Here is a 15,052-nt window from a genome sequence, read left to right on the forward strand (position 1 = left end):
ATGTTTGCGTTATACGCCTTCATCCTTGTATTGTCAGCATACTGGATATACAAAATATCAAAATCTCGAATTAAGAAAGTACCCGGACCAAAAGGTCTTCCAATCGTGGGGAAAGGTCTGGAGTTTAACTCCAGTAATTTACTCCAGAAATTTGATGAACTGTCGAAAGAATATGGGGATTTTTTTCTGGTGAATCTGTTTGGTATTGATTACCTGATTTTAAACTCAGAGAATGCTATCAGAGAAGTTTTAACGGACACACATCTGAAAGCCTATACAAACGACCGTAGTCCGACGTTCTGGGGCGAGTATGCTTATTATGGCAGCCAGAGTGTGGCCTTTTACCAAGAAGGTTACAGCCACGTACACAGCAAGATGAGAAAATACATAGCGAAAGGGTTACACTTTTACGGAGAAGATGGACGAGACATTTTTGAGAGTAACGTTTTCTCTGAGCTTGGAAATTTCGCTAAAAAGATCGAACGGTTGAGGGTGAGAGGTGAGGAGGCTGATATGATGGCACTCATTCAAAGGTCGCTGTCGAATGTCGTCTCTGTTGCAGTAAGTATGCCTAATACTAATAAGGGTAATTAATTGAATGAAAAAAATTACAAACTTGATAGCAGTAGTTAAAAAAACAGGCACCGAAACTCCTTTATATATAACAGCTCTTCTAATGTTTCGCTGTTGCAAGCATAATGGGACGTTAAGCCAGTCGATATTTAAGGATAATGAGTAATTCATTATCAGAATTGCAAATAACGGTACATTTAGAATAAAGTGATAGAAACGGATTCATACCATTTAATTGAAACAGTTATGTTATTAAATAAAGACTGTTTTGAAACAGACTACAATCTAAATTATCTTTAGTATTTACCTTATTAATTGTCTGTTTTAAAGGTCTGTAGTTCTGTCGGTTGAGCCCTTAAACAGGGTTTAGATTTGATTTTTAGACGTCTGGGGTTGTGTCTGTAGTTTTTAGTGTATAATTAATCCACTTTGTCAATGGTGAATAGATTACCAAAACTTTAAAATGATGAAGGTGTGTTGCATTAATTTTCTTAACGTTATGTAAAAACATACCTCATTGACATTTGCCCATAATTGAATTATATGAACGAGTTTGGCTACATACAGAAATAAAGCAATGAAATGCTGATTATTCTCTACACATAATAAGGAATGTACGTATATGGGATAACTAACTTTTCGTTTGTATTCGAATGGATAAAGCAGCTGTCTTTTAATTCATAAGCCGTTAGGTCTCTATAAATTTGGCTGATAGTTCAGAACTTTGGTAAAATCAACAACTTTGTTAGCTTCGTCGTCGTTAACTTTCAACTCATGATTGGTCTGGAAGTTTCACTGATAACTAACATGCTCTGCGGTGTTCCTGTTTTAACTGTACGTGTTTTGTTTAAACATTTGAGTACATCATATAACATTTCACTTTTAAAATTTAACAACGATGTCGTTACTCATAATTTTAAATTAACAACGCTCTGAACAATTGCCCAAAGTGTTGTTACCCTTAGGGTTGATGATTAAGTTATTCTTGAAAATATGATAATGCTTAGGTGAAGTATTTTAAATTAAAGATTTATAATATAATCACCTATATTACATTAACTTCCATGTTATCAAATCAATTGATAAAGGTCATCATTTATGGATCTACATATCTGCCCCGGGTCATTTTGCAAACATAATCAGATTAATGCTTAATATTTAACCCAAGCGCACTGTTCATCAAATATGCTCTTTGTATAGTGGTATGAGTTCATTTATGAGATACAATAGCTGTGATGTTTCTAAAAAGTGGTTTATTATAGCAACGTTATACAAATGGCTGTATATGAAGTATATGATATCTGAATATAATTCATATTACATTTTACAGCTTTGTTTCTCTTTAGTGTGTCTGTTTAAAGAAGTCATAGCTTTATCTTTGCCTTCTTAACTAGCTTCTGTAGTTTCAATTGTACCAGAGGCGCAAAAAATTCAGGTATTTTTGTTAATGTTAAACAGTATCCAAGTGCTTAGACGTATGGTCCATGCCGTTTTTTGATTGTAATTTGACTTTTCTTCTCTACAAAGCGGAGCGCTCCTTGTTTTGTGTGTGGTCTTTTGATGGTGGTTTTACTCTTAGTATTTATGCCTCTAATTAAGCTTAACATTTGTTTTGTTTTAACTACAGCGCTGGTCCCTGTAATGTTTTCATTGTGTCCTTGTGATGTGTTCCGTAATGTTCCCAATTGTCTATTTATAGAACGTTGTAATGATATTCGGGGTCTATGGATGTTTACGTTTTTCAGTTTTGTTTTTCAATTGTATTGGTTTCAAAATCATACCGTGATATCGATATCACCATACTAATTATGAGTAGTTCAATTTAAATTACGCAACCTATTTAAAATAATATGGCTTAGTTCTATTCACAACAAAGTGCAAAGTCAGACTTCAAATGCATCAAAATATTGTTTGAAGTTCTGTTAATCGCGTTGGAACGGTCAATAAAACAGGGTTTGACTGGGGGGGGGGGGGGTTAAACCCAAAGGTTGGTAAGGTTATACGCATATTTTGCTTTCGGGCTTGTTGATGTAACTCCATGTCATTTAATTAAGTATGAACCACTCTTGGATACATTTATAAGCACAATCTGTTCATGATGAACAATCTCATCATATGTCTAATCTATATTAGCCCTTTACATAAACAGTTATCTGGCGAGGTGATACCGGAAGGGAACGAAGATGAGGACATGTTCTGGAAAATCATTGACACTAATAGCTATTTCTTAGCCAATGCCCGAGACGCCATTTTATCCGCCCTTCCTATCCTCCGCTTCCTGCCCGGACCGTACAGTCGCATGTGGCAGCGTCTTAACGATGGCAAGGCAAAAGTCATCAAAAACTACTTTGTATCCCAAAAGGTATTCCCACAAATTGTTTTGACATACTAGTATTATATAAGGGTAATGAATAGCAAATGATATTGCTTTGCACATTTATTACCATACAAAGAGAATAATTATATACGAAGATTTATTTCATTAAACAAATGTGATATCATATTAGCCTACGAATACGATATCTATTACAATTGTGTATACATATACTATTTTCTTTATGACATAAATGCATTTAAAGAAACATTTCCCAAACACCGGTATGCTTTATATATTTAAGAACAGTGAAAAATTGATATTGCTATCTTTTTTGTATATGAGATAACCCAATCTTAGAACAACTTGTTTTATGCTGCTGATTGAAGTAGAACTGTTTGTGTCCCAAGCAAACAGCTGTATGTAACAAAAACGATTGACCATGATTTCTGCTATTACTAAAACAGAAGACACACATCTCTGGAAAACCACGTGGTATCTGCGACATGTTTTTTGACGCCCAGGAGGAGGAGAAGGCGGACGGTGACATGGTGCTGACAGATGAAAGAGTAATCTCTAACATACTAGAAGTGGTCGTAGCAGGTTCAGTTTTTCTTGTGTTTATTAATTATACAAATAAAGAGCATACAAATAAAACTATTCAGGATCATAAATATTTAAACGCTTACAACAGAAATGCGTTTTAGACACACATTCTGCCTTACACTCCAAACATTGCAATCGGACCTTCCACAAATCGAATGACATTATTTTATCTTAGGATAACTATCATCACAAGAAGATATTAACACATTTTTATATAAATATTTCTCTAGCTACAACTCCATCAAACGATAATAGGTTCACGCCTTAGTTCAAATATTCTGGCGATCCTATTAATTGTCACTCATAAAAAAATAAACCATCAAAAGACAGTCAATAAAAAAACTAAAACAAACAAACAAACACGCTTGAACTCATCCAATCGGCAACATAACATTCTTGATGTAATGTTGATTTACATACTTGAAACGGTTTGAAAAAAACATCCAAAGTCTAGCCTAGCACTTGTCCAAAATAGGAAGTATCATAGAGCTAATTCAGTCGTCTGGTGTCCCTGGATGATTGCTAGAGTCCTTTATTAATTTGACATAAAACTATACCTATAATTAATTAACTACTGAGTTTGGTGCTGGAGCTGTCATATCTTAAATTGACATTTATATTCAAAGAATACATGCTTATTTTACCAAGGAATCATCACGTCGTGGTCACTTCTTAGTTCCACCATGTTCCTCCTTCTCCACCACCCGGAGTTCCAAGATCGCCTGGCCAAGGAGCTACAAGCAGTTGCCGGACAGGGTGAAGAAGTAACAAGTAAAGACAAGGTCAAGTCACCACTCATGGAAGCCCTGGAGTTAGAGACCCATCGTTTGCTGCTGGTGAACCCAACGCTTTTAACCAGGCTGTCCAGAAAGGATGTAGAGTATAAGGGGTATACCATAAAGGGAGGAACGCGAGTAGGTTATATTTGATTCGGAAAAAAACTTGTTAAAAATTATTTTATGTGCATTGATATCGTTACATTGTTATCAAATGAACATAAAGTGATCGCTACAATCTTTGTTTATTTTTTTCCAGTGTTATTTATTTATAATGTATCCTCGCCGTTTTTTAACGTTGTTAAATGGCGATAAGCCATGGCCTTAAATCTAAATATTATCGACATATGAGTTAACCTATCAAATATCAAACCATTTCAATACAAATATCACTAAGCTATTTGCTTCATATAGATAATTTCAAACGTGTGGAAAGTTCATCATGACGAAAAGCTTTGGGGAGATCCCTGGAAATTTCGACCGGAACGTTTCTTGGACAAGAATGGTCAACTGGTATCCCGTGACCACTCGTATAGAACAAGGTACTTTTGTCTTAATATCAGGAACCCCGTGACAATCCGTATGTACTGGGGTAATTTTGTCTAAAGATCTGGTACCACAGGGACCACCCGTATATACTGGGGTAATTTTGTCTAAAGATCTGGTACCACAGGGACCACCCGTATGTATTGGGGTAATTTTGTCTAAAGATCTGGTACCACAGGGACCACCCGTATGTACTGGGGTAATTTTGTCTAAAGATCTGGTACCCAAGGACCTCCCGTATAGAACAAGGTACGTTTGTCTAAAGATCTGGTACCACGGGGACTTCCCGTAAAGAACAAGGTACGTTTGTCTTAAAATCGGGTAACCAGGGACCACCCATATAGAAAGATTGACTTAGCTTTCTTTAGAATGATTCCGGGTAATTCTTAACAACGCAAAATTAGTTAAATTTGGCATCTATATGTCGATCATCATTCAAAGATGTAGACGTATGTCGTAGTTTCAACTCAGGTTTAATCTATTCTGTTTTTAGTTGGATGCCATTCGGACTTGGCAAGCGCTCTTGTATAGGGGAACCATTCGCCCGCGCCCGCTATTTCCTTTACGTGGCGACCCTGCTACGCAACTGGAGATTATGTCCTTCCAAAGACCAGCCACTACGGGACTATGATCCTCGACACGTGGAAAATTTTGACATTGAATTTACAGTGCGGCCCAAACCCTACTTTTGTCGCATTGAGAAAAGAGAATGGAATTGAAAATGGAATAAAAAAATATGTTAATCTTGAACTACATTAGTAATTATGAGACTTTTATTTTAAGGTATGAATCAATTCCTATATATAGTTGCTTTTATTGATACCAAGCTTGACTATTATGTTTTACATGAGCAATTTGAAAACAAAAAAGTGTTTAATTTGTACTTTTGTCAATGAAATTGCTTATACAAATATAATGTATCACTATTTGTGTTTTCATAATGTGTCGGAAATGTAAAGTATTAAAGGTATTTATTGTAGTTAATATGACGAATGATCACTAGATGTGGAATTATTAGAGATAACGTTTTACACCACAAAACCCCTAGGTCATACTAACTCGACATGTGCAACATGTAATTTCGACATTTTTTGTCAACTAAGGGCGTTAAACGTCTAACACGTTTGTCAACTGAAATGTTGATGACATGATATTATATAAATGTGGGTGATTAAAACCTTAATGAATATTTGACAAAGCCAATCTGAGTAGGGTTCATTCATTAATTAGCTATCCGTTTCAAAGACCCGTTTGTTTTTATGCATGGTGACCACACAAAGAAACGGTACAATATGATTTTTTTTTCATGGCTTTACAAAAATGCAAGTCAAATACTTAGCAGAGCTTAACTTTGCTTGCAATTCGTCGCAATCGATATGGTGTTAATAAGCCTTAACTCTATGAACACACAGCTTTCAACCTTTTATTTGCCAAGGCAGAATGTGTGGGATATTTATAGTTTCAAACAATAACTGCATCATATATTTTTATAAAGTTTTGCATTAAGTACTCTAAATAGTATTCCTTCGTGTGCAGATAGAGTCGGGATCCCTTATCATAGAAATACTTTGGGTTAACCTATTATTTCATTATTTTTTGTTTGATTATTAAGTTTCCTCAAGTTATTGCATATTTTGATACAATTTACGTTTTTACTTTATTCGGGATTGTTGGGATGAGTGTTCGGGTGCACAAAACACCCACTTATTTACATTTCACTGACCGTTCCAAGGCGGTACCTCAAATCCTTGATAAACACCCCTAATTTTTGTGTGTTCTGTGTCTATGGCGCTGTGCCATTAAAAGGGGTTTATGCTTAAAATTTCGACTTCTGTGCTTGTTTAAGTAGTTTTTCATATAAATATAAATAATAAATGTGTTCTTTGCGGAATTATATTGTCTTCTTACAAGCAAAATACAATATATTTTCCTTGAATAGAATCGGGAAGTGCTTCTAGTCATTGCTATTTGGAAGTTGATTTTTTTGGTCGCTGATTTCTGCCATTTTACCATTTACGCGCCAAGGCTAATAGGTGCCGAGTGCTTGGGCGGAAATGTGCCAAGTAGCGAGGAAATGCGCATAGAGAAGGGGTGATAATGCGAAATAAAATTGCAATGCATGGTCACCTCGCCATTTGGCGCATTCAGCCACTGGCGCATTTTCGCCAATAAGCGCATGTTCACCTTCCAGTAGGCATTCATCATCTGCATTGGTTTAAACCATTCCATGAATACTTCATTTAATCAAATGAGGTACAAGCAAGCACAGTCTTAAAAAGGCAGCTACATGATTGGATTTAATGCTGCAATGGGACGATCTTCGCAGAGACCCCCTTTAGCGCTTCTCACTTTTTTGTACCTTTTCTAAAGAAGTTGAACACAATACACATTTTTTCGACGTTAGAAGTTAGCCTAGGCACGAAAATAAATGTCTAGCTCTTTGCAAATATATATCTACGACAAAATGTCCTAGATGGACACTTACAGCATTTCCTGTTTTGACAGATGCTGGTATGACAGTCCTGTCATTCTCTATTATAAGGTCATCAATATTGTTAATGTCGTACATGGTATTCCTGCTGTAGACCAATAAGTAAAACCTACGACAGCCAACTATAATGGAATACATTTCCTTTTTAATTCGAGCACAGTTGATAATGCTTTTCGTAAAGATTTTGATGCATAGGCAACTGGACGTACAGTATGTACTACAATAAAGTATACCTAAAGCTTCTTTGCTGATGTCACATTGAAAAATGACCGGCTTGATTGGTACCTTGATTGTACCTTTTACCTTTTGACATTTGGTAAGTCCTTATATCAATCTCAGCGGGAGTGCAGTGATCATGTTCTAAATGAACTTCATAAACTCTGTATCATTTACGAACATAAGTTACTTTGAACACGATTTTCATTTTTGGCTGAGCATAGCTCCCTACGAGTGTTTTCAAAATAAGGGATGTCTCAGAAATTCGGGGACTTTTCTCTTACGTTTTATTTTAACGAATATAATTATTTGTTATTAACGTTAAATAATCATTGGTCTATGAAATAAAATAAATATAAAATCGATAAGTTTGCATTCATACTCTACCTATTATACGTTTCTATGGAAAACATCCGACCGGCGATATCAGTATTTTATGATACTACTTACAGGCACTGTCTTCACCTAAAATCGCAAAATACATCTTCCCCTCTATGCTTTTACGCGTAATTCCCACTGTTAGCTAATGCAATATCACACCGTATTTTCCTGTTATTTAAATGTTTAAAACAATTTCATGTACATAAATATCGTACAAACAACAACCTTGTTGGTAATTATTATGGGCTTGAAGACAAACGCGAAGCGTTTGTCTGTACAAGCCCTCTTACGGTTTGTACGTGTATGCAAGGGACTACATCTTTTTGCCGGAGTGATAGGTATGAAAAAATTTGGGCACCACTGAACCATGAAAATGAGAACCAGAAAAGCTTGTCATGCATTGTTCGTATAAAGCGCGTGCATGCCGGCAAGCAAATTGTACATGTTTTGGGCGGGATTTGAGCTCCGTAAACTAATGAAAATTCATTACGGAAACACCCGAGTACATGTACTTTTTAGATCGTACTTCCATATATGGATATGAGTTAAAATAGTACTGCATTTAGTAGGAAAGCGTGTTTTACTTATATGCAATACAGTATGAAGCAAAAAAAAATTGTCATTGAAGCAGTTATTACATTGAAAATAAACTACAGTGCTTTAGAACGGGTCCCTCAACTATGAACACCATTATAGAGATATATGGCCAGTTGTCAAACTACAGTGCTTAAGAACGGGTCCCTCAACTATGAACACAAGTATAGAGATATATGGCCACTTGTCAAACTACAGTGCTTAAGAACGGGTCCCTCAACTATGAACACCAGTATAGAGATATATGGCCAGTTGTCAAACTACAGTGCTTTAGAACGGGTCCCTCAACTATGAACACCAGTATAGAGATATATGGCCAGTTGTCAAACTACAGTGCTTTAGAACGGGTCCCTTAACTATAAACACAAGTATAGAGATATATGGCCAGTTGTCAAACTACAGTGCTTTAGAACGGGTCCCTCAACTATGAACACCAGTGTAGAGATATATATACAATTGTCAAACTACAGTGCTTTAGAACGGGTCCCTCAACTATGAACACAAGTATAGAGATATATGGCCACTTGTCAAACTACAGTGCCCTAGAACGGGTCCCTCAACTATGAACACAAGTATAGAGATATATGGCCAGTTGTCAAACTACAGTGCTTTAGAACGGGTCCCTCAACTATGAACACCAGTATAGAGATATATGGCCAGTTGTCAAACTACAGTGCTTTAGAACGGGTCCCTCAACTATGAACACCTGTACAGATATATATGGCCAGTTGTCAAACTACAGTGATTTAGAACGGGTCCCTCAACTATGAACACCAGTATAGCGATATATGGCCACTTGTCAAACTACAGTGCTCTAGAACGGGTCCCTCAACTAACAACACCAGTATAGAGATATATGGCCAGCTGCAAACTACAGTGCTTAAGAACGGGTCCCTCAACTATAAACACAAATATAGAGATATATGGCCACTTGTCAAACTACAGTGCTTTAGAACGGGTCCCTCAACTATGAACACCAGTACAGATATATATGGCCAGTTGTCAAACTACAGTGCTTTAGAACGGGTCCCTCAACTATGAACACCAGTATAGCGATATATGGCCACTTGTCAAACTACAGTGCTCTAGAACGGGTCCCTCAACTAACAACACCAGTATAGAGATATATGGCCAGTTGCAAACTACAGTGCTTAAGAACGGGTCCCTCAAATATAAACACAAATATAGAGATATATGGCCACTTGTCAAACTACAGTGCTTTAGAACGGGTCCCTCAACTATGATCACCAGTATAGAGATATATGACCAATTGTCAAACTACAGTGCTCTAGAACGGGTCCCTCAACTAACAACACCAGTATAGAGCTCTATATATGGCCGGTTGTCAAACTACAGTGCTTTAGAACAGGTCCCTCAACTATTAACACAAGTATAGACATATATGGCCATTTGACAAACTACAGTGCTTTAGAACGGGTCCCTCAACTATGAACACCAGTATAGAGATATATGGCCAGTTGTCAAACTACAGTGCTTTAGAACGGGTCCCTCAACTATGATCACCAATAAAGAGATATATGATCAATTGTCAAACTACAGTGCTTTAGAATGGGTCCCTCAACTACGAACACCAGTATAGAAATATTTGGGCAGTTGTCAAACTACAGTGCATTACAACGGGTCCCCAAAATAAGAACACCAGTAAAGTCAAACTACAGTGCTGTAGAACGTGTCCCTTACCTATTTACACCAGTTTAGAGATATATGGCCAATTGTCAGACTAGTGCTTTAGAACATGAATACTAGCTATGGTCACCAGTACAGAGATAAAGGCCGGTTGTCTCACTACATTTCCTTATTATTTATTTTTATTGTCCCCTTTACTTAGTGTACTATATCATTAGTGTATGCTGGGAGTAGGATCATTATTGGTCTCAGGTGTACAGTGCAGTCTTCTTTGCATAACTTGCATCGATTAAATAACAGTTTAACACATATTAAACAGAAAATGCTCAATACCGTTATTTCCAATGTTCTTTGAATTGTAGTCTGTCACATACTGCACATTATCTCTCAGTTCCGACTGTTTGATTTCTTTGAAAACATCCTCTAAATTGTTACTAACTCAGCATATTGTAGTTGTAAAACATGTAAATAAACAACTACACAGATAGCTATGACGTTATTTTATAAAAGGGCACCTGCTTAAATCCGTCTTGTCGTTTGTCAAAATCAGCACTGTATCCTGGATGTACGGTTTCCAATACGCTTCTGACACAATGTAAATATTACCATTTCTACTTTTATTTCACAGGGTTTTCTCATTTTTTTATTTGTTAGCATCAGATGAAACGGATAAGTTTCGTTTTTACAACGATTTTTGGGACAATAAGCTGCTTAACAAGATCTTATAGTAGTTGAAATATTTTGTTGATGTCATTTCGACAGCTCTGCGGCCATTTTGAATATTCTGAACGATCTGCATTATGACCCATAACACACAAAAACAAATCAGAAACGTTACTTTCTGTACTTTCTAAATACGTGAGTCATAATGCTGTTCTTTAAAAAAATGAACTTATTACTGAAATAACTGAATGAAATAAATGAACAGTGATTGCGCTAGTCGTATTGCTGTATTGTTTTTAATTGACAGGTAAACATTGAAAATTGTGAAAGAGAAAGGGAAAATATTCAGCGTTTATTTAGTCATTTAGACATAATTTTATACATCTATGTCGTTTTTATTAAATACTCATGTGTCTTTTTGTTCTTATATAAACAATTTATGCACTAGTCAATTGTAACCCTCCCCCCCCCCCCCTCCCCCAAACATAATTTAGTGTAAACGCCAGCTTCACCAACCCAACTCGAAGCCTTTAGTGAATGTCCTTATGAAAATAAGTTTATTAGTAATTCCATCAACCAGGTATAGTGCATCTTTTTAGTAATCCAATTCCTTAATAACGTATTATTGATTTGTTATTGTTTATGACAGGTTGGAGATGGGGATGATGACAGACCAGCCAGCCAAACTTAAATTGGAGTAGACATCATGCGGTAATTTATTCACAATCACTTTATGAAAATGTATCTAAACAGTATCGGGTTTGAATCTTTTGAGTTTATCTTTTCTGTTTGTTTCATTCCTAAATAACATTGTTTCATGCTGGTTGTAAATTATTTCCGGTCAAGGTCATGAGATTATATCATTTTCTTATGAAAAAAAACAACCTCTGCGTGTTTGTCAATTTTGTGAAACTATTTTGTTTGCTCTTTTATAAATTTGAGCATAACATTAAGAACTAATTATATAAGCAGTTAAACAAAACTTAAAATATCTCAAGGCAAATGGGATAAAAAGTGTGTCAGTTACATCAAGGTTTTTTACTTATCCCTAAATACTTCTTAATACATTTAAACATTCTGTAAATGCACAAATGAATATTTTTATAGCCACCTTGTTGCTGAAGCTCTAGAGGACCTTTATTGACATAAAATCCAGTTTAAGATAGTTCTGTCTGGAATTCCATACCACGTCTAGAGAATGGAAAATGTCTTCAAGTAAGAAGAGATTCTAAGCAAGTGCATTTCTATCTCCTCCAAAATGCTTCTTTGTAGACAATTACCTTGGAGTTGTTTAATACTTATTGCAAAATATTCAAACATAATATATTTCATCTATTTTGTCTTGATCTTTGAATCCATCAAATTACACTGTGTCCATGTGACTATATCAAATTTATTACTACATATAGAATTGTGTATGCCTCAAATGATTGTTAACTGGTATACCTTAACAGTAGTAGTTAGTACTGTTATTCTGTTAAAAACATTGCATTTATGTTATTTGCAGATTCTGATGTACCAGCAACCTGAAGTGGTCAAACAATTTGAAACTGGATGCAGCACAGAATCCCATATTTCAAGAGAATGCAGATGTTAGTCACCCCTGTCAAACTTTTTTGTGTAAATAATACAAAATATGACATGTTTTTGTAACAAACAAATAAGAATATATTCTGTATTCTCACTGAGATATTTTGCAGACAATTTGCCAGAGCTGCTTGGCTACATATTGTTCATATACAATTATAATTATTAGTAATTGTTTAAATGTTTGACATGTTTTACCATCATATTTAAATAGATTTGTGCCCATTCAATTCTAGTTAAAATTATAATTACCCCTGCTCATAGTATACTTCAGTGCAACATTTTTGGTATGTGATCATTTTTGAGCTAATGTGGTGTCCGTCGTCAACAATTTGACTGTTAACACTCTAGAGGTCACAATTTTGGCACAATCTTAATGAAATTTGGTCAGAATGTTACCCTCAATAAAATTTTGGACGATTTCGATATTGGGTCATCTGGGGTTAAAAACTAGGTCACCAGGTCAAATTAAAAGAAAAGCTTGTTAACACTTTAGAGGTCACATTTATGACTGTATCTTTAGAAATCTTGGTCAGAATGTTAATATTAATGATCTCTATGTCAAGTTCGAATCTGGGTCATTTGCAGTCAAAAACTAGGTCACCAGGTCAAATTTAAGGAAAAGCTTGTTAACAATCAAGAGGTCACATCTATAAATTTTTCTTCATGAAAATTGGTCAGAATGTTTAATAGGAAAAGCTTGTGAGCACTCTATGGGTTACATTTATAACTGTATGTTCATTAAACTTAGTCAGAAAGCTTATAATGATTAGCTCTAGGCCAAGTTCGAATCTGGGTCATGTGCGGTCAAAAACTAGGGCACCAGGTCAAATTTAAGGAAAAGCTTGTTAACACTCTAGAGGTCACATTTATAACTGTATCTTCATGAAAGTCAGTCAGAATGTTAATATAAATATGTCTAAGTCAAGTTTTAATCTGGGTCATGTGCGGTTAAAAAGTAGGTCACCAGGTCAAATAATAGGAAAAGCATGTTAACACTCTAGAGGCCACATTTATGACTATATGTTCATGGAACTTGATCAGAATGTTATTCTTGATGATCTATAGGTAGAGTTTGAAACTGGGTAATCAGAGGTCAAAAATTAGATCACGAAGTCAAATAATAGAAAACAGTGTTAAAACACTGTTGAGGTCATATTTTATACTTTAATAATATGAAACCTGGTCAGAATGCACTTATTACAGCAAGGTAAGGTTTGCAACTGGGTCATCCGTGATATTAATGCAATCATCCATGATATTAAAAAAAAACTTGGGTCACTAGGAAGGATCTAAGTAATATATTTTTTTCAGCATGTATAAATGTTTTGATTATATACCTCATGATTTTATGCAGATTTATTGAAAATATACTCTGTAATTTAATAAAAAAGTCCTTCCATGATATAGTCAAAAGTATGTATAATAAGTTTTCAATGTTTCGTGCATTTTCATGTAGAACAAGTGTTTTAATCACACTTACTGCTAAAATACATTCTGAATTAAATGAAACAATTTTCATGTTTATACTCCAACCATAACAAGAACAGAAAATAAAAATGTACAACCAAAGACAAGTACGCTTGGGTTTATGTTTAAACTGTTTGCTACTGAGCTTGTTTCTGTAGCTTTTCGCATAAATATTGTAGATCTTGGGGTGAAGTATAGACATATCGTCTGCAAACAGGAAAAGAATGCGACATAAATCATTAATGTCTAAGCAACAGTTTATTATTTTGTGTAAACATAGCTCTAGGTCCTCGATAAACGATGAAAACATTATCTGAGAGATTATCTACCCCTGCCTTAAGCATAATGCGATATCAAAATATTAATATCCATCACATCCTTTTACACATTATTAAACATATTGATTATAAAATTATATAGCTTAGATCATAACGCATTTCTATATATCGAGTCAAAACAACGTTTTAAATCAATAAAATAACAATACAAACGTTAATTTGCATTAAAATAGTGTTCAATAAGTGAATTGAGTATAAAAAGAGCATCAACAGTGGACCTTATTTTAAATCCATACTGAGAGTCAGATATGGATGTTTTTAAATCGCACCAGGCAGTTATCCTCTGATTTAGGACGCAAGTAAATAATTTCGAAAAGTTGCACAACAAAGTTATACCTCAAAAATTCGATCGCTACATCGTTTTCATCTCGTATTTAATATATTGGAATAATAATGCATTTCGTACATGCTTCAGGGAAAACTAAAAAAATAACATTCTATTGAACATATCGGTAATTAAGTCGGCTTAACTATTACACGCTTCAATAAAGTACTATTTCAGTAAATTACCTTCTCCAGCAGACTTTCTACTCTTGAGAATTTAAATAGCTTTTTCATACATTATCGAACTCAATAACTACCTCAAAAAACGGGATCTATATCATCAAATCATGAGGCGTATTAAGATCATTTCATTCTGCATATGTATGTTAAAATTCGTCTCAGTAGACATCGTCTGAAATTGCGATTTAAAACCAGATAAAGGAATACTATAATTATGTTTTTGAGCTACCATTACCCTTAAAATCGTACATTCGCCTATTCGCTCTAATAACCTACACCATAAACTAGGCAGTACACGTAATTAAGGGCAAGGGCACTTTTAACATGTTAAGTGCAATCGTAAACA

At 35.1% G+C, this 15,052-nt stretch overlaps 1 protein-coding gene across 1 annotated transcript in view; it reads left to right on the forward strand.

The window, feature by feature from the left end:
• LOC128206032 (cytochrome P450 2D26-like) overlaps window positions 1-15,052 on the forward strand; it is a 24,799-nt gene continuing 9,747 nt past the window's right edge. The window contains exons 1-5 of the mRNA XM_052908157.1: window positions 1-561; window positions 2,723-2,935; window positions 3,355-3,490; window positions 4,142-4,382; window positions 5,309-5,483. Coding sequence (XP_052764117.1) covers window positions 1-561; window positions 2,723-2,935; window positions 3,355-3,490; window positions 4,142-4,382; window positions 5,309-5,483 — 1,326 coding nt within the window. The remainder of the gene's footprint in view (window positions 562-2,722; window positions 2,936-3,354; window positions 3,491-4,141; window positions 4,383-5,308; window positions 5,484-15,052) is intronic.

This window comes from Mya arenaria, chromosome 10, assembly GCF_026914265.1.
Source record: "Mya arenaria isolate MELC-2E11 chromosome 10, ASM2691426v1".
Lineage (NCBI taxonomy): Eukaryota > Metazoa > Mollusca > Bivalvia > Myida > Myidae > Mya > Mya arenaria.